This window comes from Macrotis lagotis, chromosome 6 (genome assembly GCF_037893015.1).
Source record: "Macrotis lagotis isolate mMagLag1 chromosome 6, bilby.v1.9.chrom.fasta, whole genome shotgun sequence".
Classification (NCBI taxonomy): domain Eukaryota; kingdom Metazoa; phylum Chordata; class Mammalia; order Peramelemorphia; family Peramelidae; genus Macrotis; species Macrotis lagotis.
In genome coordinates this window covers 19566176-19587778 of record NC_133663.1, presented here as the reverse complement: position 1 = coordinate 19587778, position 21603 = coordinate 19566176, and the positions used below count along the sequence as shown (strand labels likewise).

The window sequence follows — 21603 nt, the reverse complement described above, 5'->3', positions numbered from 1 at the left end:
GTTATATATATTATTTAAACGTTACCTCCGATTTACAGTAACTCAATCTTATATGTGCACAGTTGTTTGCAAAGTTGTGAACTTTTTTTTATTTCTTTGTTTGTTTGTTTGTTTGTTTGTTTTTTTAGATTTCTCAAGGCAATGGAGTTAAGTGGCTTGCCCAAGGCCACACGGCTAGGTCATTATTAAGTGTCTGAGGCCAAATTTGAACCCAGGTCCTCCTGACTCCAGGGCCAGTGCTCTATCCACTGTGCCACCTAGCCACCCCAGTTGTGAAGTTTTTAAGGGACTTCTCTGTTGCTTGGCACAACACTCTCCACACACAGTAGGTGCCTTACGCTGGTTGGTTGGGTCTGTCGTGGATTTACAGTTCACATCCGCACATCTATTTGTTGTGGACATTTAATTCACACACATAACTCACACACACAAGTTTCATTGGGCCACAACCTGTTCTAACACAGAATTATTTGATATATGATGGCTCTGTCTTGGACCTTGTCCAAGGGATTTTATGGTCAGATGTAACAGAAGAAGGAAAGTAATAGCACCATTGTGCTTCAAAAATAAAAAAAGGTCCTGCTGAATGAGCTGAGGACAGCATTTTAACAAGGTTTTAAGGCATTTATTTTCTCCTTTTTAATTTCTAAAGAGTTTCTTTAAATTCGCATTAAATTTTATACTCATATATTTAGTTATCAATTCAAGAAAATATATTCTAAAGTTTGTAAATTGCAGAGAAGGCCTGGGCAGCAGCTGCCTCCAGCATCAGCCCACTACCAGGCAGGTACCCAAAGCCCTCCCAATCGGGGGTCCAGCACTGTCTAGACTTTGACGGACGGCCCGATGGTTAGCGCTCTGAGTCAGCTCATTAGCACATACATGTCAGATGGCCTCTGGAGACGGACAATGAATTTGGCTCAGAATTGAATAGAGGAAGGAAGGGGGCTGGGTTGCCTTGGGAATCAGAATGGTGTTTTCAGCCATTGAAAGAGGCCACTCCTCGGTGTGTAAAACCCCCTTTGGAAAATCACAAACATTCTCTTAGCTTAGGAGCTTATCATTCAACTGAAGCTATTCTATCCAAAGTGATCCATGGCCAAATCCAGTGCCCTTTCCCCCAGTCTTGAACATCCTTGACCTCTCTGGCATGTCTGACAGTGTTAATCACCATCACCTCCTCGACACTCTTTGCTCTCTAGTTTTTCCTGACACAGTTCTTTCTGGATTCTCCTTTTTTTTAGTCTCCTTTGCTGCCTTTTCATCCTTCCTATACTCACTAACACTTGCTAAGGGTGTTCCTAGGAGTATGCTGGTAAATGTTAGAGGAAAAAGGGTATCCATGATACACTTCTGAGTTTAAACTATATTATTAATAATACTTTATCCATCACTTTGTTCGGTTTGAACAATCCACAAAATAATAACTCAAGTCCTGATTGGTGTAAATGCTTACACTGAAAATCTGACAGTTGGTTTTCATGAGCTGTATTGAACTGACCTCAGGGGTCATCCCCAGTCTTCTTGGCCTATGTCTTGCCACTGAATTCTGATGACTGGAGGAGAGAGTGAGGCTGATGACCTTTGAGAGTCCTGCCTTGCTTAAATCCAATTTATTTGCTAGGCAAGACATCTCCCTCCTGACGTCACTGGTCCTCTTTAAGAATGAAAACTGGCTCCGGCCCACTTGGGGGTGTCCCCCAAGGGCCTGTCTCTTTTAATATTATATTATCTCACCTGGTGATCTTTTCAAAGCCCATCGTTATCATCTTCATGCAGAGGATTCCTAGTTCTATTATGTAGCCATGCCTAGACTCTACTGTGCTAAAGCTATCTTACACCAACTGCCTCTCAAACCGGGTGTCTTGAAGTCACTTTTCATGTCCAAAAGAGAACTTATTGTCTCTCCTTCTCCCCTAACTTTCCCTGTCCCCTTTCCAAAATTCCCTGGTACTCTCAAACATACCACCATCCTTCTAGTCCCCCAGGATCACAATCTTGGTATCACCCTCAACTTTTCACTCTCCCTTACCCAACGAAACCAATCCATTGCCAAAACTCACCATTTTTATCATTAAAGCATCTCTCATGTATATTCTCTTCTCTCTATTCCTAATAGCCCACAATCCTAGTTCAGGTCATCATCTCCAGACTAAGGTATTAGATTTTTCATTGGTCTCCCTGCTTCTAACCTCTCCCCACTACAATTCATCTGCCACATAATGTTAAGGTAGTTTTTCTAAAGTATAGGTCTAACCATATCATACCCTGTCCAATGAGATCCTCTAGGGGTTCCTTTTTATATTCAAGATCAAATAGCAAATCCTCCATTTGGCATTTAAGGTACTACTTGCCTTCTCATCTTCTCACACCATGGCTCCTTCCATCCACTCTCTAGCCCAGTACACTGGTCTATTTACTCCATCTCCCATCTTCATGACTTTGCCCATGCCTGGAATGCTCTCTCAGTTCTGAATTTTAGTTTCACAGGCTCCCTTCGAGATTCAAAGAAATTCCCTTTCTGCACTGAGTGTCCCCAACTGCTCATACCCCTCTCTCTGAGATCCCCTTAAATTTAGTCTCCATTCTGAATGCTCCTCATTCTTTTCATGTTCTTTCCCTCTTTGGAAATATGAGCTCCTTGAGGGCATGGACTGATTTTTGCCTTTCTTTGGATTCCCAGAGCTTAGTCCAGCATACAATAAGTGCCTAATAAATGCATACTGGGGCAGCTAAGAGGCACAGTGGATAGAACTCTGGCCCTGTAGTCAGGAGGATCTGACTAGCCTCAGACACTGGATACTTACTAGCTGTGTGACTTTGGGAAAGTCACTTAATCCCACTGCCCCACAAAAACCATAAGGAAAAATGCATGTTGACTAACTGACTTCTGGCAATGTTGTATGGCTATCAATCTTAGAGCACTAGCAGCTCATATATCTAATTATAGGCTAGCAGCAAGAATTCTAGGAAAGTGTGTTATCTCATAAGCCAGATCAGAAAGGATAGAACTGGACATGTATCAAGATTGAGGGACAGTTAATGGCTGGTGTAGGCATCACATTTGCATCAACACAATATGTATGCATGTAAATGGTGTGTGTGTGTGTGTGTGTGTGTGTGTGTGTGTGTGAAAGAGAGAGAGAGAGTGTGTATAAATGGTATTCCCAAAAGTCTTAGGGTAGGCTTTTAAAAATTTATTTATTTATTAGTCTAGGTTTGAGTTTTAACTTTAAAATTGAACTAAGATCTTTGAAAAGTCACATGTATGAATGAATGCAAGCAATGGTCACATATATATATATGCACATCTGTATATATATATATGTATATATATGCACATCTGTGTATATATATATATATGTGTATATATATATATATATATATACACATATCTACTTATATACATTAGTATATGCAATACACAACCAGAGTCTCCTCCAAAGCATAGGGTGACTCTTCTGGGGAAGATTGACAGGAGAATATGACCAAGAATTACAAAGGATGAAAGAAAATGGGTTGAGATGAGATTTTTTTTGTCCTTCATTCTTGAAGAAGACCATGACATCAGAGAGGTAATGCCAAGACAAGCACAGGAATGAATTTTGAGTGAGGTGTGGTGCTGTGCTAAGTCACCAGTCTCACTTTCTCCTCCAGAGTCATCTGGATTCAGTGACCAGATATGAATCAGAATGACGGGAGATGGTCCTGGATGAGAGGCAATCAAGGTGAAGTGACTTGCCCAAGATCACACAGCTAGTAAGTGGCAAGTGTCTGAGGCTGGATTTGAACTCCCATCCTCCTGACTCCAAGGCCAGTGCTTTATCCACCATACCACTGAGCTGTCCCAAATGGGTTGGAATGTGCATATATTCTACGTCCATGGCAGTGAGATCAGAGATCCAATGATACCTTGCAGAAGAAATTCAAGTGAATCAATGTGAATTTTGTTCTAAATCCCTACTCCCCTCCTCTGGCGGTCCCTTCCCCCACTCTACTTTCTCAGCTCTGCCCTCTTACTCATGTTGTTCCTTCTTCATGAAATGTCCTTTCTCCACCACCCATGGAAACTAGAATATAATGAGCTGGGAGGCACTTGAGAGATCACAGCCATCTGTCCTGAAGAAGGGAACTTTCATATTGGAAATGACAGCTCCGGCTCCCCCATCATAGCCTTTCTCACAAGGCACACTGACACTCCTAATAGAGTGACCTTTTGTTGGTGAAGGCTTTATCCTTTATCTCCTCTGATCATCACAATATCTCTGAAAAGTCAGGACTTCAGAGCCCATTTTACAAATGAGAGAGTGAGCACTGAAGCTCACACTCCTATTAAGTTCCCCCAGTCCAGATTGGAGCTTTGAGGAGCTGTCTCTATACCAATTGCCTTTTTCTGGATTTCAGTAGAAACTTCAGGCAGAATGAAAAATAGAGTGAAAAGGGTCCTGGCTTTAAGTCATGAGACCCAATGTGAATTCTCTTGGTTGAGGCCCAGATTGGACCAGAGAGTTTCTAATGTCTACCCCAATTCTAAAATCTTGGGGATTTTCAGATGACTCAGTAAGTAAATGTTAAAGCAGCTCCCAACTTATGATCATTCTTATAATACTCCAGTGCCCTGATAGAGATGTAATTACCTGATTTTTATATGAATAATAATACCCATTTATTTGGCACTTTAAGGTTTTATAAAACTAATGAATGTTAGTGACTAACATAAATGCTAAAACAGCCAATTGTGATTTTCATAAAATCTATTTGCCTAGGGGTGGCTAGGTGGCACAGTGGATAAAGCACCAGCCCTGGAGTCAGGAGTACCTGGTTCAAATCCGGTCTCAGACACTTAATAATGACCTAGCTGTGTGGCCTTGGGCAAGCCACTTAACCCCATTGCCTTGCAAAAAAACCTAAAAAAAAATCTATTTGCCTGAAGGAACATCTGAAGAGTTTGGGGGATTTTATTTCTAATATTTGCACTGATGTCTGGAGAGGGGCCAATGAGTAAGTGGAATTTTAGATGCAATGTTCAGGAAGAGAATTCATTCCACCCATGTTTTCTTTAAATCAGGGGCTCTTAACTTGGGTCCACAAATCCCCAAAGGTCTTGGGAAGGAGACAAAATTGCATCTTTTCCTCTAAGTAAAACTTAAGAATTCTTACAATTATTTGAAAACAGGGTTCTGAAAAGGTATCTTGTAGGTTTCACTGGACTATCAGAAGCGCTCCCAACACAAAAGGGTTCAGAGCTCCTGCCTTAGATTAATACCTTCCCTTTTAAAGCCAAAAAAAAAAAATAACACAAGTCACTTGTTCTTCAGAGGCCTTTCTGACTCAATCATCTCCACCATGATTGGCTCTTTTCTACAAAACCTCTTTGTCCCTCATAAGTTTCTCTCCTCACAGTTAACTCTTGAATGGAAAACAGCACAGCCAGTTTCCTTTATTTAGAAAAAGCCAAATGCACACACCCAAGCTCAATCCCAACTCTACTCTATTCCACCTTTCTTTTTTTTTGGGGGGGGGGGGGTGGAGAACACTCTCTCAAAGAAGACTTTTGTATTAGAGACACGGAAATGAACAGTGCCACCAACTGGCAGAAAGAGATTGTTTGGTTCAATCTCATTTTTTTCAGAGGAAGCTGGATCCCAAAGAGGTGAGGTCCCTTCCCCAAGGCCTCACAGCTTAGTAGGGGCCAAAATTAGAATGTGGGATGTCTGAATACCAACCTACTGTCCTTTCCGTCACACTAGGCGTTTCTCCAAGGGCCATATCCCTGTGTTGCACATGGATGATGGAGAGACAAAAGCATAGTAGGGAGTGGGAAGTGAAGGGAACGAGCCTACTATGTCCAAGTTACAGTACAGTGTTTTACAAATCGGGTCTCATTTGATCCTCACAACAACTATTATTATCCCATGCTGCCTCTTCAATGAAAACATTTTGGCAAAATGGATACCTTTTCAAACATGCCATCAAATGTGGTGGTATTGGAGAGAGAGGGAGGAAATAACAGGTGTGCTTATAAAGACAGTCCTTAGGTAAGCACCAGGATGGCATTCCAAGTGATCTCCATTCTGGGAGATCATGGGAGATTTCCAGGATTCCGGCAGCATGACACTTTGTAACTGGGGTTCAATAGAATGCACACTGAAGCTTCAGAGATCTTTATCAGGTAACCTGCCAAGAGTGGGACCAAATGTCTGAGAAAGTGTTTGTGCTGAGTTCAACTCCTTGCCCCTGTCAGAAAGCGTCCCACCAACTGTATTCTTAGGGTTAAAAAAGAGGAGCTCTATATACTGGCAAGCTAAAATGTAAGACAAAGCATTTCATCAATACCTCAAGCTTTAATTAGTCGCTACCTGATCAATTATGGAGAAAGATAACATGACCTAGTGATTTCAGAGCTGGCCTCAGAGCCCAATAGACTTGGGTTCAAGAGTAGCTTGAACAGCAGGCTCTATGACCCTGGGTAAGTCACTTAACTGGTCAGTCTTCCAGGCAACTCTCAAATTGCAGGAACATGGTAAATCATATAGGTGGAAGGAATTTCCTCACCCTGGGAGTTCTCTAGGCCTTGAAATCAAAAAGTCTAGTCTGTAAGTATGACAAGTGATAAGACATAAGCATTGAAAGTGAGGGTGTGTGTGTGTGTGTGTGTGTGTGTGTGTGTGTGTAAGAAAAAGGGACAGAGGGACAGGGACAGTTAGGTGGTGAAGTGGATAGAGCACTGGCCCTGGAGTCAGGAGGACCTGAATTCAAATCCAAACTCAGACAATTAATAATAACCTAGCTGTGTGGCCTTGGGCAAGCCTTGCAAAAAACCGAAAAGAAAAAAGAAAAAAGTAAAGAAAAAGGGACAGAAAGTATAGGAGAGGAGGGAGAAAAAAGACAGAGGGAAAGAGAGATGGAGAGAGAGAGAGAGACTGAGATTCAGTCTCTTTGGTCTTAGAGAATTTGCCTAAGGTTTAGAAAAGTTGAATAATGGGCCTGTAGTAAAGCCACTGCTAGCTCGGCAGTAATGACTGGGTTTGAGCCCCGGCTCCAGACCCATAGTCTCTCTGATGTCCCATGCTGCCTCTCCAATGAGAATATTTGGACAAAATTGCTAGCTTTTCAAAAATGGCCTTACCACCTTCTCTGAGGATTGTCCCTATGAATCGCTGAGATTCCAGAGGTAAGGGCTGAAAGGTGAAATGTAGAGGAAGGAAGAGAAGAGGCAGTATGGTAGGGTGGCAAGAGCCTGGTTCCTAAGACAGAAAATCTGGATTCTAATTCTGCCTCTGAAACTGCCTCCCTGGATAATGTTGAGCCAGAAACTGAGCCTCAGTTTCCTCACCTGTAAAATAAAAGGAGTAAACTAGGTGGCCTCCACAACTCTTTTCAACTCTGGGACTATAGCGCCTCCTAATTCCCCTCCAGCTTGAACCAAAGAACCCCTCTAGCCACCTTCCCCAGATGCTTCCTATGACACCAGTCAGCCACCGCCGCCGCCACCATACCGCAGGGCTTGTCAGTGGGACTCCAGCCTCAGTCCTAAGTTCCACTTGCAATAAACTCGCTGTCGCCAGGCATGGAAGCCCAGGCCCTGCGCCGACGGATGCCGCATTTCTAAACATCAAAGTTGCCGGTGTTCGGATGGCGCGGATGTCGTCGGCAGAGATGCAAGTCAGTGAGAACTGCCCCTGGTCTGCCCGGGCCGGCTAGCGGGGGAGATTTTCTCCGCGAAGGACCCAACAGAAGGGGGGGGGGGTTGTGCCACTTCCCCAGTCCGAGTGGGAGGGCTTGGCTCTGCTTGGAAGATCCCATGTCTCCAGGTCACCAGAGGAGAACGGCAGCGGTCAAGTCAGCAGCCGTAATTAAAACAGTTGTATGTTATGTTCATTGAATATGCACTTTCTCCAGGGAGCCCGGGCGGCAGCTTGCGCAAGCAGCAGCCGCCTGGCGAGCCCCCCGCCCCCCCACTTCGGCGGCTTCCATTTTTCTAGGAAATGCACTTCCTGTCCTCAGCCCCGGTGTCAGAGGGGCACGCACCCAATTTCCACTAGCCCCGGGGCCCGGGAGGCTGCAGATGCTACCTGCAAGGCCAGCGTTTTCTGCCGCTTCCTCGCGCCTGGCGCGCACAGCGGCTCTTTCAACTCTGCCCCTCCGGTGCTTCGGCGGGCATCATTAAGCATTCTAAATGGCAACCGGTGCCCCAAACTCCGGAGTGATCCATGGGGAGCCCCGGCCGCCTCGGAAACTCCGGAGGCGCTGTCCGTCCTGCTCGGGCGGGCCAGCGGCCAACCTGCCCCGGTCTCCTCCTCTCCCTCCTCCCGCGCCGCCCCACCCGCCTCCTCCGCGTCTGGGTGGCCTCCGGGAGGGCCGGGAGGCTCCGGGGCTCGTGTCCGGCCAGCGCCAGCGTCAGCGGCCCCGGCCCGGCCCCGGCCCGGGCGGAGCCGTCCGGTGCCCCCCGGCCCCGGCCCGGGCGGAGCCGTCCGGTGCCCCCCGGCCCCGGCCCCGGCCCGGGCGGAGCCGTCCGGTGCCCCCCGGCCCCGGCCCCGGCGGAGCCGTCCGCTGCCCCCCAGCCCTGACCCCGGCCCGGGCGGAGCCGTCCGCTGCCCCCCGGCCCCGGCCCGGGAGGAGCCGTCCGGTGCCCCCCGGCCCCGGCCCCGGCCCCGGCCCCGGCCCCGGCCCCGGCCCCGGCCCCGGGCCGGGCAGCTCCGCTCGGGTCTCCCAGCGCCCGTGCCAGGAGGGTGAGTCTCCGGCTCCCATGACGGCAGCCTCCCGCCCCCCCCCGCCCCCTCCCGGAGAGCCAGACGGCGGGGCCCGGCCGGGGCCGGCAGGAGGGAAGGGGCGGCGAGGCCCCGAGAATGAATGGGCCCGAGAGGCGGCAACTTACCGAGGTGGAGTTGGCCCTGCCTTGGCCCTGGCTGCGCCCCTCCTGCTCCTGGCACTGCAAGCCGGCCAGATGCCTCTCCAGGGCCTCCCAGTCCATGGTGGGCAGCGGGGGCTCGTCCTTGCCACGAGTCCCGCTCTCCGAGGGCTGCGGCGGGAGGGGCCCCGCGGACCCCGGGCCGCCCGGCCTGCCCCCCGCGGGCCGGCCCTTCTGCAGGGGCTTGGGGCGCCCGCCCGGCGGCCGCTCGGGCCCCGCCACCACGTTGCCGTTGTGCCCGAGGTCCGCGGCGGGGGCCAGGTTGCCGTTGGGCACCGGGGGCGGCATGACGCGGCCGCCGGCGGGGGGCGGCTTCAGAGCCGCCGGCTGCCGGGCGCCGCTGCTCCCGCGGGCCGCCTCGCCGGAGCGCCCGGGGTCCTCCGCCGCCTCCTCCTCCTCCTCCTCCTCTTCCTCCTCGTCCTCCTCTTCTTCCCACTCATCGATCACCTTCTTCCGATAGCCCTGGAAGCCCTCCTCCCCCTCCTCATAGTCCTCCAGGGCCGCCACCAAGTCCAGGCTCCCCGGGGAGGAGGTGGAGGAGGGCGACGGGGAGGATTTGCACTCGGAGCACGGGGTCACTTTGCTGGAGTCGGAGCGCGAGCTGGAGCGGCTGCTGCTGCACGCGTCGCTGGCTAGATCCATGCCATCCTCCCGGGAGTCCTGGGCGGGAAGAGCACAGGGAGACAGCGTGAGCCCGGGGCCACGCGCGGCCGGGGGAACCTCCTCCGCGCCCCCCGCGCCGGCCCGCCCCCCGGCCCGGGCAGGGGGTGCACGGCCGCCGCAGGCGCCCCCGGACCCCCGGACCCCGGACACGCACACAGCCACGCCGATGCCGCCGCCCGGACTCGGGGAGGCGCAGACACCCCGGGGCGCGGGCGGCCGCTACTTGAGGATTTGGCCGCCGGCTCCGGGGCCCCTCCTCTCCCCCCCCCCCCAGCCGGAGAGGAGGGGGAGGGTCGCTGCTGCCAACTCTGCCCGCGACTTTCCCCAGCGGGGTGGGGCTTGGAGTCCCGGCTTCCTCCTCCCCGCCCCCTCCCGGGGCTCGGGGGGCGGGGCGGGGCGGGGCGGGGCGGGGCGCCGGCGGGGAGCCTGGGCCTGGGACCCCGAGCCGGCCCGGCCCGGCCCAGCGCGGCCAGAGCCCGGCCCGGGCGCTGCCCGGAGGCCGCTGCTCCCGGGGCTGCGCTGGGCTGGGCTGGGGGGGCGGGGAGGCCCCGGACCGGGCAGGGCGGGGCTGGGGCCTGGAGGGGGAGCCGGGGCGGGGAGGGGGCCCCGGGGGACAGCAGCCTCCGGGTCTCCAGGGCCCAGCCCCCCAGGGATGCCCCACTCCTGCAGCCTGGCCGGCAGAGGCGAGCACCAACACACCGACACACGCACACAGACACACACACACAGACACAGACAGACACGCACACAGACACAGACACGCACACAGACACAGACACACACAGACACAGACACACAGACACAGACACGCACACAGACACAGACACGCACACAGACACAGACACAGACACGCACACAGACACAGACACACACAGACACAGACACACACACACACACAGACACGCACACAGACACAGACACACACACAGACACAGACACAGACACAGACACAGACACAGACACAGACACAGACACGCACACAGACACGCACACAGACATAGACATGCACACAGACACACACACAGACACACAGACACACACACACACAGACACACACACAGACACACAGACACACACACACAGACACACACAGACACACACACACACAGACACACACAGACACACACACACACACACACTATGGGACAGAGTATATGGCCCAAGATTGAGCCTGGCAGGAAGCTAGAGGTTCTCAGCCCTGAATAAAGAAGGCAAGCCCTGCCACCGTGCCCGGGCAGAGACTCATAGACTCATTCGCTCCCTGGCCCGGAGCCCAACCCAAGACTTCAGCTTGCAACTCCAAATCCTCCTTCCTCCGGTTCTCCAGTGGTGGCCCTGACCTCCCCAAACGCAGGTCTCCTAAAGCTGCAGAGTGACCGCTTTGGAAAGTGTTTCCCATCGTTTCCCCTCCTGCCCACCGTCCCCCTGGCAGCTCCCTCTCCCTGCTTGGCTTTCCTCTAGTCCTTCTCCCCCCCCCCCCCCAAGTTAAAAGCTGAATTTGTTGCTCTTTGTGCCTTCCTTCTGGCTTGTTTGTGGTCCACAACATTTCATCTCCCGCCTCCTTGCTTTGGCCCACCCAGCCCCGAACTTCCAAGGCATCCCCAGCTCTGGGGGCCCTTCCTATGAGACAATCTGCCCTTTGCCTTCTCCCATCTGTTAGTGGGAACTACTTTGTATGACTTTGTAACTGTGTATCTGTGTCTTCTGGGCAGCGAGATGGCACAGCAGATAGATCAGAGTCAGAAAGGCCCGAGTTCAAATTCAGCCTCAGACACTTGGTGACCTTGGACAAGTCAGTTTCCTCATGTGGAAAATGAGCCGGAGGATCACTCCAGTATCTCACCAGCCCCATTTGGTCATGAAGAGGCAGGCGTGACTTCACTGAAAGTCCTCTAGAGACTTGGACGGAGTGTTTGGCGAGATATTGGGAAGATATGGGTGCCAGCCTTGTCTCTGGCACTGCCAGCTCTGTGATCTTAGATGGACGTGCTGAAATTGTCCCTGAAACTGGAATCATGGGACCTGAGATTGAACCAAGCTATGCCGCTTACCTTGTTCATTTTTTTTAGGATTTAGTTTCTTTGTCTATGAAAAGAGGGAATTTGATGAGGTGACCTCTAAGGTCCCTCCAGCTATTAGCAGGCCTTACATAGAAGCCAGATGATGGAAAGATCTCGGCGCTCCTTCTCTCTGAGCTCCTTTTCTAATAGGTGAAAGAAAGGATGATAATACCTCCACTCCTCACCTCCTAGGATCACTGTGAAGCTTAAATGAGCTCTTGTTTGTAAAGTATTTTGCAAAGCTTAAAAAACAATCACAATAGAGATATCAGTTATTAGTATTGATGTAGCAGCCCCCAGCGGAATGGAAACTCTGGGAGAAGATGGATTGGCTTGTTTTTTGTCTTTGCATTCCCTGTCACTAGAAGAAATACTTAATAGCCTCTTAATAAATACTTACAGAATCAATAAATAAATGAGGCCCCTTCCAGTTTTGTTTTGGCGGGTTATTTTGGTTTAGGCCAAAGGTTTAAAGCTAAGGATGTTTTTTCGAGGGAAGGAGTCTCCCAAATCTCACTAGCCTAGGAAGTTTCCTCCGTTTGAAAGCGGCAGCTAAGTGATTCAGAAAGCTCTGACTTCACTTACAAAGATGATGGTGAAACCATTTTGTCAGAAGATTGAATTAAGAGCTGAGCAATTCTTTCCTAGATGTTGGATTCCTTCTGGCTCAGTTAATCCCACTCTCCTTTGGACAGAAGAAGTTGTCTTTTGATGTGTAGGAATGAGGAAATATTTGGAATTCTTTGCAGGGGAGGGTTAGCTGCATTTACTTTTCTGCTGGAGGATCCATTGTTTTTAAAGTTTTCTGGGAAGTGAGAGGTCTTTCCTTTCTTGGGTAAGTCTCTGATAGGGAAGATAGAGTTGACTATTAACTTGTCCCAAAGTCTGGCTCTTGTAAAATCCCTTGCTTAAGTGGTCTGTGCCTTACCCTTTAAAAATAGAATAACATTATTACTTTAATATGGGTCTTTTATGGTGGTTTCCATAAAACAACTTGGCCCACGATCTTGATTCTGTCAAATTGCTGAGCCTGGTGTCAACTGGCAGCTCGCCAATCCTAGCATGGCACTGCCCAGTTTAACACTTTATTACTAACCTTAGCTAGCAGGGTCACTTGCTATGAGTCTTCACATAAAATAACTGTCTTTTCTGATGCCCAGGCCTAACACTGCCACTCCTAGGCCTCAGAAAGTCCTGCAGGTGAAACTTAGGTGTAGAAATAAAGTCCAAATAAGTTCCTAGAAAGGACTTCTGATGGGAATCCCAATTATTGAGCTCCCTCCCCAACATTCAGCTCTCAGTGTCCTTCCTTAGTGTCCATTTTCAGTGCATTTTCCACCCTTCCCCAATGACATTCAGTCATTCATAGGCAGGCTATTTGCCTCACACAGAAGGCATCACCGGGTGGTGGACAGAATCCACAGAACGATCCTTATCTACCTCTTGATGTTAACCATAGCTGATCCCTTGACTCATCTGTAAAATGGGGATAATCCAGCCTGTCTTCACAGGATAATGGATATACATTCCTTTGTAAAGCATGAAGAATCTTTAGTTTCCTTCAAGAGAGCTCAAGTGTCACCTCCTGCATGAAGCCTTCCAGGATCCTCACAGATGTCTTCTCTCTCTACAAATTACCCTGTTTTTTGGGGGGGGGTATTTATTTGGGGGTATTTGTTTCTCAGTCATTTTTTTTTTTTTAGTCATGATCCCATTTGCTTACCTATTCATGAACTTGCTATCTCCTTGGATAAAATGTAAACTCTTTGAGGGCAGGGTCTTTCCCTTCCTTGTATCCTCAGGACCTACTCTAATGTCTGTCACATTGTGCTTAACAAAGGTTTGTACCCACTGGAGGGTAAGGTAAGGTTCCCATTCTTGTATTTTGTCCTCCTGCTCCCCATATATAGGGTTAACAAAATAAATAAAACAAAACAGAACAGAACAGAACAAAAAGCCAACCACTCAGCCTTTGAAGCATCAGGATCACTTCTTATAACCTTTCCTTAGTTCCCAATGTGTTGGTGTCCCCCCCTAAAAACAGACTTGGCAGATATGGATCAGTTACTTTGCTGTTTACATGTTTTCCCTGTTAGATAGAATGTAAACTCTCTGAGGGCAGGAATTATTTTGTTTTTGTCCTCCTTTGGCAGCAACTGGCAAATGATAGAGATCACAAATGGTTGCTCAACTGAATGGAATAAAATCTTGGTCAGATCCTTTCCATATCAGCCTGCTTTACCCACATGATAAACAATCAGCTATCAAGGCAACCAATCTAAATATAATAGATTTGTGAAAGTAACTATTTGGGGGAGGGTAGGATGGAACACATCCAAGAGACTGCCAAATTAAATAGGGACAAGCTTTGAGTTAGCTGTACTTTGGAATTATTTCAGAAGGCACAGACATCCTCGATACACTGGCCGTGTCCCTAGTTTCACCTTCTTCTCCCAGGGGGGCCGGTTGGCCCACTTTTCTTTCCAGAGTCAAACTCTTGGCAGCAATCATTTTACCTTGGCATGAGAAGCCCTGTCCCCTCCCAGACCCCTCCCAGACCTGAAAGGGATTGGAGAGTGAGAGATGGGGGGAGAGAGAGAGAGAGAGAGAGAGAGAGAGGAGTCCAATGGGGAGGTAGAGATTGCAGGTAAGGATGATTTCACATACTTAGGTTGAGCTCTAATTTGGAGTTATTTGGGGCTTTGTATCCCCAGTACTTAAGCACTGGGTGTTTAAGAATATTTATTGAATGACTAAACATGAGGGTAGAGAGGTCAAATTGAGAAAGTATTTTTATGAGGATGGAGAAACAGAAATCCAAGAACCTTGGCCTAGTGAAGTTAGGATTTGCCAGGTGTCACACAAATAGTGAGTAGCAGTCTTTGGACCAAATCTGGTTTCCTCTCTTGGGGATTGTCCTGTTTCTATTAACCAGTGCAAATTAATCCTAAATCTGTAGGCCCAGGATGATAGGTAAACATTTCAGAAAGGGCCCCCCCTTACCCCAACTGTCATCCAAAGAAATCATCAGCCCCGAGGCTAGGCATGGGGTTCCTTGAGGCATATTATATTTTTGCAGAAGGAAAAGGATAGAGCCGACAGGAACAGGGAGGATGGAAAAATGTGTAATACACACACATGCACACACACATGCACACACACACAGACACATGTATGAAGTGAATGAATGTTGAAAAACTTTCATAATATGTAATTAGGAGAAAATATAAAAAAATAGGAAAAAATCATCACCATTAACCTAATGTTTCCATAGTTGGGAATTCCAATAGTGTAATCAAGGACAAAAAAGTGCTATATATTTTCATAACAATATTGTAATTATAGAAAATGGAAGCAAAGGAAACATTTAGTTGAGATAATAGTGCAATGAATTGTGGTACAACAAGTTAGTGGAATACCATCATGCAACCGAGGCTGCCAAGTATGAAAAATATGGAAAAACCTAGAAAGATCTTGTTGAAATTCTGTAGAGTGAAGAAAGTAGAAGCAAATGGATGGTATATGCCCTAACTACAACCATAAGAGAGGACAAGCGTATAGAAATGAATGGTCAAAGAATCTGCATGAGGACTTCACAGAAACAGAAAAATGGATATACTTTATGTGTTGAAATGAATTCATTTAGATTTTAATGGTTATTAAGCAAGTTTGACTGCTTGTAATGCTATTCAACATTAAGTGTTTTATAATTTTTTAAATAGAAAGATATAAAAGAAGTGGAAAGTGCCCAAATAGGACAACCAAAGAGATGGGAGTGGTGTTAGGGACTGCCATATAGAGACATTCTAGAAAGAATTGGACTCTAACTTTGGAGGAGTGAAAGTTAAACCAGAGGCTCCAAGTTTCTAGTTTATAGGTGCTGGTGGACAATGGGACTTTAAACTTTGAGTAGGGGATTCTGGAGGGTCAGATTTCTAATAATATTGTGTGTGAGAGAAGTATGTATTCATGGGGAAGTCAGCTACCTCTGTCTGATCACTGCATGTCCAGATCATGCAATGATGTTACATACATTGGTGGTGACATGTTGTAACAGGGGTTGGATCTTGACTTAGGGAGATTTCAGTTCAACTCTACTTCAGGCCTTTACTAGCTGGGTGACCTTGGATAAGTCATTTAATCTAATTCACATTTAGTTTCCACATATCTAAAATGAAAACAATACTAGGCCCTACCTTATAGAGCTGAGGATAAAATGGTCCAATAGATAGAAAGCATTTTGTACAAAGGAGATAGAGAACCAGTTTGCAAAGGAAGACATCCAAACTACCAATAGTCATAAATGTTTACAAAATTAAGGCCACTCTGAGGAAAATGAACATATTGAAAGGGCTATAGGGAGGTGATGAAGTCTGAAAAGGCACCATTTTTACTCAAGCTGTGAATTTGGATGAGCCATTCTGGAAAGCAATTTGGATCTATGTATCAAAAAATCTCTAAACTGGGCATACTTTTTGATCAAGTGATGCCATCATCAGACCCATCAAAGAAAGAAGGGCCTATTTATACAAAAATGTTTACAGTAGTTCTTTTTGTGGTGACAAAGAACTAGAAACTAAGGGATGTCTATCAAATGGGGAATGACTGAACAAATTAAGGTTTACTAATATAATGGAATACTATTGTGCCAAAAGAAATGATGAAAGAGATGGTTTTAGAGAAACCTGCAATGACTTATATGAACTGTTACAAGGTGAAGTGAGGAGAACCAGCAGAGCACAAACAACTTTTAAGGACTCTGATCACTGCAGGAACATAGTCAGAGGAAGGATGATGAAGCATGCTTCCCAGAGAAGGGGTTTTGGGTTCTGGATACAGAATAAGACATACATTTTGGACATGGCCAATGTAAGAATTTGTTTTGCTTGACTATGTTTATTTAGGAACTCTTTCTTTCTTTTTCTTTCTTTCTTTCTTTCTTTCTTTCTTTCTTTCTTTCTTTCTTTCTTTCTTTCTTTCTTTCTTTCTTTCTTTCTTCCTTCCTTCCTTCCTTCCTTCCGTCCTTCCTTCCTTCCTTCCTTCCTTCCTTCCTTAATGAGAGGAGGGGAAATGGTATAGAGAAAATAAATTTTTGTTCATTGAAAAAGCAAAATCAAACTAATGCTCTGTCAATTGTGAATACACATACAAAAGCTCTTTTGCAAAGTTTAAATGCTCTTTAAATGCTAAACAACCTCCAGCACCACAAGAAAAGCATTTTCTAAAATCTTAAAGCACTATATTTATTCAATTCCTTGAATTGAGAGGGACCAGATGTCCATCCCTGCCTCTGCTACTCCTTGCCTCTGTGATCTTGGGCAGGTCACAATTTATCTAGGTCTCAGTTTTCTCAATTGTGACAAATAATGAGGTTGGATTAAGTAATTGATAAGGTTTTTTCCCTATATCCAAATTCTAGAATTGGTCAAAACCAAGAAAGACAGAGCTTCCTTTTGCATTCAACCATTCTCTGCTTTTTTTCCCATTTGCTATCTTCTTTTCTCTCTCTCTCTCTCTCTCTCTTCACCATCTTGTCCTATTGTCTTGCTCAGCAGAGGTTGACTATATGTGACTTTTAAATGCTCTATATTTCCTAATTCTTTCCATTAGAGCAGAAAATCAGAAATTTACTCTAATATTCAAACCATTTACAGGTTAAGTAGTTTTTTTTTAAATAGAAAAAAAAGTCCTGCCAGTTCTTAATCAGGATAGCTCACTGGGATGCTAATGTTTATAAAGCCCCTTTACTCATTGTGACTCTGAGATCAATACCATGTCACCATTGAATGTTCTCCTAGGGACTTGATGACTGTCTTGCAAATGATGAGTGATGGCCAATTGACCACTTGGTCGACAATTGTCAAATCCTTTTTGCTACTTTCACTTTGTCTAAGCTATGTAAGTATTTTGCAAACCTTTAGTGCTCAATAAATACGAGATGCAATTATTATCATTAATTTCATTATTTCCAGTTTTGAGGAAGTTCTCTCTCTCTCTCTCTCTCTCTCTCTCTCTCTCTCTCTCTCTCTCTCTCTCCCTCCCTCTCTTCTTTCTCTTTCTTCTCTCTCTCTCTCTCTCTCTCTCTCTCTCTCTCTCTTTTTGATTTTTGAAAGGCAGTGGGGTTAAGTGACTTGCTCGACGTCACACAGCTAAGTAATTATTAAATGTCTGAAGTCAAACTTGAACTCAGGTACCTCCTGACTCCAGGGCCAGTGCTCTATCCACTGCTACCTACCTGCCCCTTAGAAGCTTTTTTGATATAGGTCTGGGCAGGAAAGTCAAAATAATTAGAAAAGGAAAAGATGATGCTAGCCCATTAAGGAAAACAATAAAATGTCTACAGAAGAGACACATAGTTTATATTTATTAAGCAAATTTAACAAAAGTTTACCTGTTGCTAAAGCAGTTGTTTCTTCTAACTCTTTTAATACATCTAGATGTGACCACTTGGTGATCTCTTAGTCAAGATTTTTGCCTTAGAGACCATGGAAAAATCTTTGAAAAAAGTTGGGTGGAATCTCAAGGGGATATCTTTTATTTTACAAATAAGGAAACTGAGGTCTAGAGAGATTAAGTGAATTGTCTAATATCACACAAATAGCAGATGGTACAGCTAAGATTTGTACCCAGACTTTTTGGAGTCCAGCACTTTCAATTGTCTCAACATTTAACAGTCTTAAGGACTTTTTTGGGGGGGGGGATTCACTCTCTAATTTTAAAAGCTATTGGTATCCTCTATTAATTAGTTAGTCAATAAGCAAAGATCAAATACTATATCCAGCCGGTTGTTAAATCCTTTGGGTACCACTTTTGTTACTTCTCTTGTATATGTTCTCTGCTATCCTTTGACATGGATTCTACCCTGGTGCAGGACCTTACTATCTCCCACCGAGTCTAAATAGAAAGCCTTTCTATTGGACACTCTCTTTCAAGTATTTCTATAATGCAGTCTATCTTCCACTTAGATGTCAAAATGATCTTCCGAAATTGCAAGTCTTACTGTTTCTCTCCCCCTGCCCCATTCAACAAACTCCAGTGACTCCCTCCATATTATCTTCAGTGCCAATGGTCCAATCTCTTTGACTTTTAAAGACCTTCATAACTTGTCCCCTTCCTTTCCAATCCTCTTACACATTTCTTTCTTGGATCCAGAGACACCAGACTTCTCAACACTCTATTTCTGAACTTTGGGCATTTTCTCTGGTTGTGCATCCCCTATCCCTGGAATGCTCTCCCTTCTCATCTCTGCTTCCTGGCTTCCTTCAAATCCCCATTAAACTTCTACCTTCTACAGGAAGCCTTTTCCAATCTCTCTTCATTCTAGCGCCTTCCTTTTATTATTTCCAATTTATAGATGCAGTAGATATAGCACTGAAGTGGGAATTGGGAAGACTTATCTTTCTGAGTTCAAATCTGCCCTCAGACACTAACTACGTGGTCCTGGGCAACTGTTTCCACCCTGTTTGCCTCAGTTTCCTCATCTGGAAAATGAGCTGGAGAAGGAAACCACTCCAGTGTTTTTGTGAAGAAAATCCCAAATGGGATCATGAAGAATCCGACATGTCTGAAACGACTGAACAATATGTTGCTATATAGAGTCATATAGAAATAAAAATGTGAATTAAACATAATGATGATGGGGAAGCCAGGAGAATCAGGGAGGGCTTCATATTAGAGATGGTGCTCAAAGTGAGCTTTGAAGGAAATTCAGAATTTTAAGAGTCTCAGGTGAAAAGATTTCCTTCCCGTCATGAGGGATGACCCCAGCCAAGTCCCAGAGAAGACAATTGATGTGAAGAACACAATAGGCATTTGCAAATCAGGTTAATATTGTATCAGTTAGATACCAGGTATTGTTCTAAGCCTGAGGCAAGGAGCCATATTCCATTGTCTCAACAAAACAAACATTGAGCTTATCCCAAACTGAGGTTGTTGGATAACGGTGACTAGAGATCTAGACAGGAAGTCAAGAAGGCCAAGCTTGGCCATGCGACCCCAAGCACCCTCTCTTCCAGCCTCAGTTTCCTAATTTGTAAAAAGAGGTGGTGACTTCCTAGGCTTGATGTGGGCTCAAATGAGAAGGTAGGTAAAGCGCTTTGTAAATCTGAATATACTAGATAAATGTGAGTTGTTATAGGTAGTGTTGGATGTTAGCAATAGCTTAAGAAAGACTTCCCCCTCCTATTTTCAGAGGAACATTTTAATTTAATTGAATCCTTCTCTAAAATCATTAACAGCATCTCAACTTTCAGTCATTTTTTTATTCTTCATAAAACCACAGAATTTCACTCTAGAGAAAAGAAAATTTCCAGAATAGAAATAAAAGGCAATCCTTGGCCGTTATTATGCAATTCGATTTCCAGATAAAAGATGATTATATGAGTCTATCAAGGACAAGTGACTTTGGAGGGTGTCAAAGTTCATGCCAGAACAGAAGCATGTGGTGTAGTTGGAGGTATGAGGTCTGGCTTCCAATCCATCTTACTGTCAATAAAGCCATATGTAAGTCAGGAAATTTTCACATGTGACCTTACTTCCACTTCTGTAAAATGCAAGGAATGGCCTAGAGGATTGCAAGGGTCCCTTCCAACTGTACGTCGATGGCCCTTCTATGACCTGGCGAGTACTTTAAACCAGGAGAAATTTGTCTTCTATGGAATTAGATGGGCTTAAGATGTGGGGGGATCAGTGTGGATACATAGGCCCTTGCTTGGCCTGGAATTCAAATCTGACTTCAGATACATACTATTTCTGTGACCCTGAATAAGTTATTTAACTCTTTGCCTCAGTTACCTCATCTGTAAAAAGGAGCTGGAGAAAGAAATGGTAAATTGATCTAGCATCTTTGCCAAGAAAACCCCAAAGGGGGTCACGAAGAGTCAGACAAGACCGAAGAAGGTGTTGATATTTTCTTTTTCATTGAAGTATTACTTCAAACTGGTTGGTAGGGTTGAGGATCATAGGCTTAGAACCAAAAAGGGACTTTTAAGGTTATTAGACCAATTCGCCCTACTTTAAAAATAAATGGTCAGAGAGACTATGACTTGCCCAAGCGAGTATCTAAACATGGATCACCTGACATAGGATCAAAGAGTTAGAGGCGAAAGGGATTTCTGAAGATAAATTTCATGTTTCCAGCATTGCCTAGATTTTCTTAAGGTTTCTTCTTCTCCTGCCCTCATCCTCCTCATCATGGGTCTGCAGTTATTTGGTCTTGTCTAACTCTTCATGAGAATAAAGAGTGATTTAGCATTCCTTCTTCAAGTCATTTTGCAGATAAGGAAACTGAGGCAAACAGGATTAAGTGACTAGCCTAAGGGTCACAGTTACTCAATGCCTGAGGCCAGATTTGAACTTGGAAAGGTGAATTCTCCTGTCCTGAGACTCTATCCAGTACTCTAGCCAGTGCTGTATCCAGTACTTTATCCACTTCACCACCTAGTTACCTATCCATAATCATGGGCAATTTTAGAAAATGACAGCCTACAAACAACTCCAGATTTATTTTCTAAGACTCAATGAAAGATAAAAATTACATAAAAAGGCATTTACAGAAATCAGGGCAAGCTCTTAGGAGGTCAGGACAGTGTTAAAAGCAAGAAGGCTGAAACTGTGGAAATTCTGGAAAATCCTAGGTGAAACTCAGAAACAGCTCATGGATCTTGTTCAGTGGGAAGACTAAGCAGGCTGCCATGGGCAACGGAAGCTTCTATGGTTGTCAAGAGAGAAGTATTGGGTACAGTCTGCCAATGAAGGGAGCATAGTGGCCTGGATCAAGAGTTGGTCCCTGATGGGAAGGTCTGGGCCCAAGGTTCACTTTTAATGCATCTTGGCTGGGTGACCCTGGAGAAATCACTCAAAGTCTCTGTACCTTGGTTTTCTTCATTAGGACATTTAAACTAATGAAATCAGAGGTGTAAGTCCCTGTCACTCTATTAATTAGGGATACAATAACCCAGGCAATTCTGA

At 45.9% G+C, this 21603-nt stretch overlaps 1 protein-coding gene across 2 annotated transcripts in view; it reads right to left on the bottom strand.

Annotated features, from left to right (window-relative positions):
* Window positions 1-21603, bottom strand: part of SCHIP1 (schwannomin interacting protein 1) — a 220975-nt gene that overhangs the window by 170358 nt on the left and 29014 nt on the right. For both annotated transcript variants that reach the window (XM_074190830.1, XM_074190831.1), the window contains one exon: window positions 8879-9571. In XM_074190830.1, the coding sequence (XP_074046931.1) occupies window positions 8879-9553 (675 nt within the window). In that variant the 5' untranslated portion in view covers window positions 9554-9571. The remainder of the gene's footprint in view (window positions 1-8878; window positions 9572-21603) is intronic.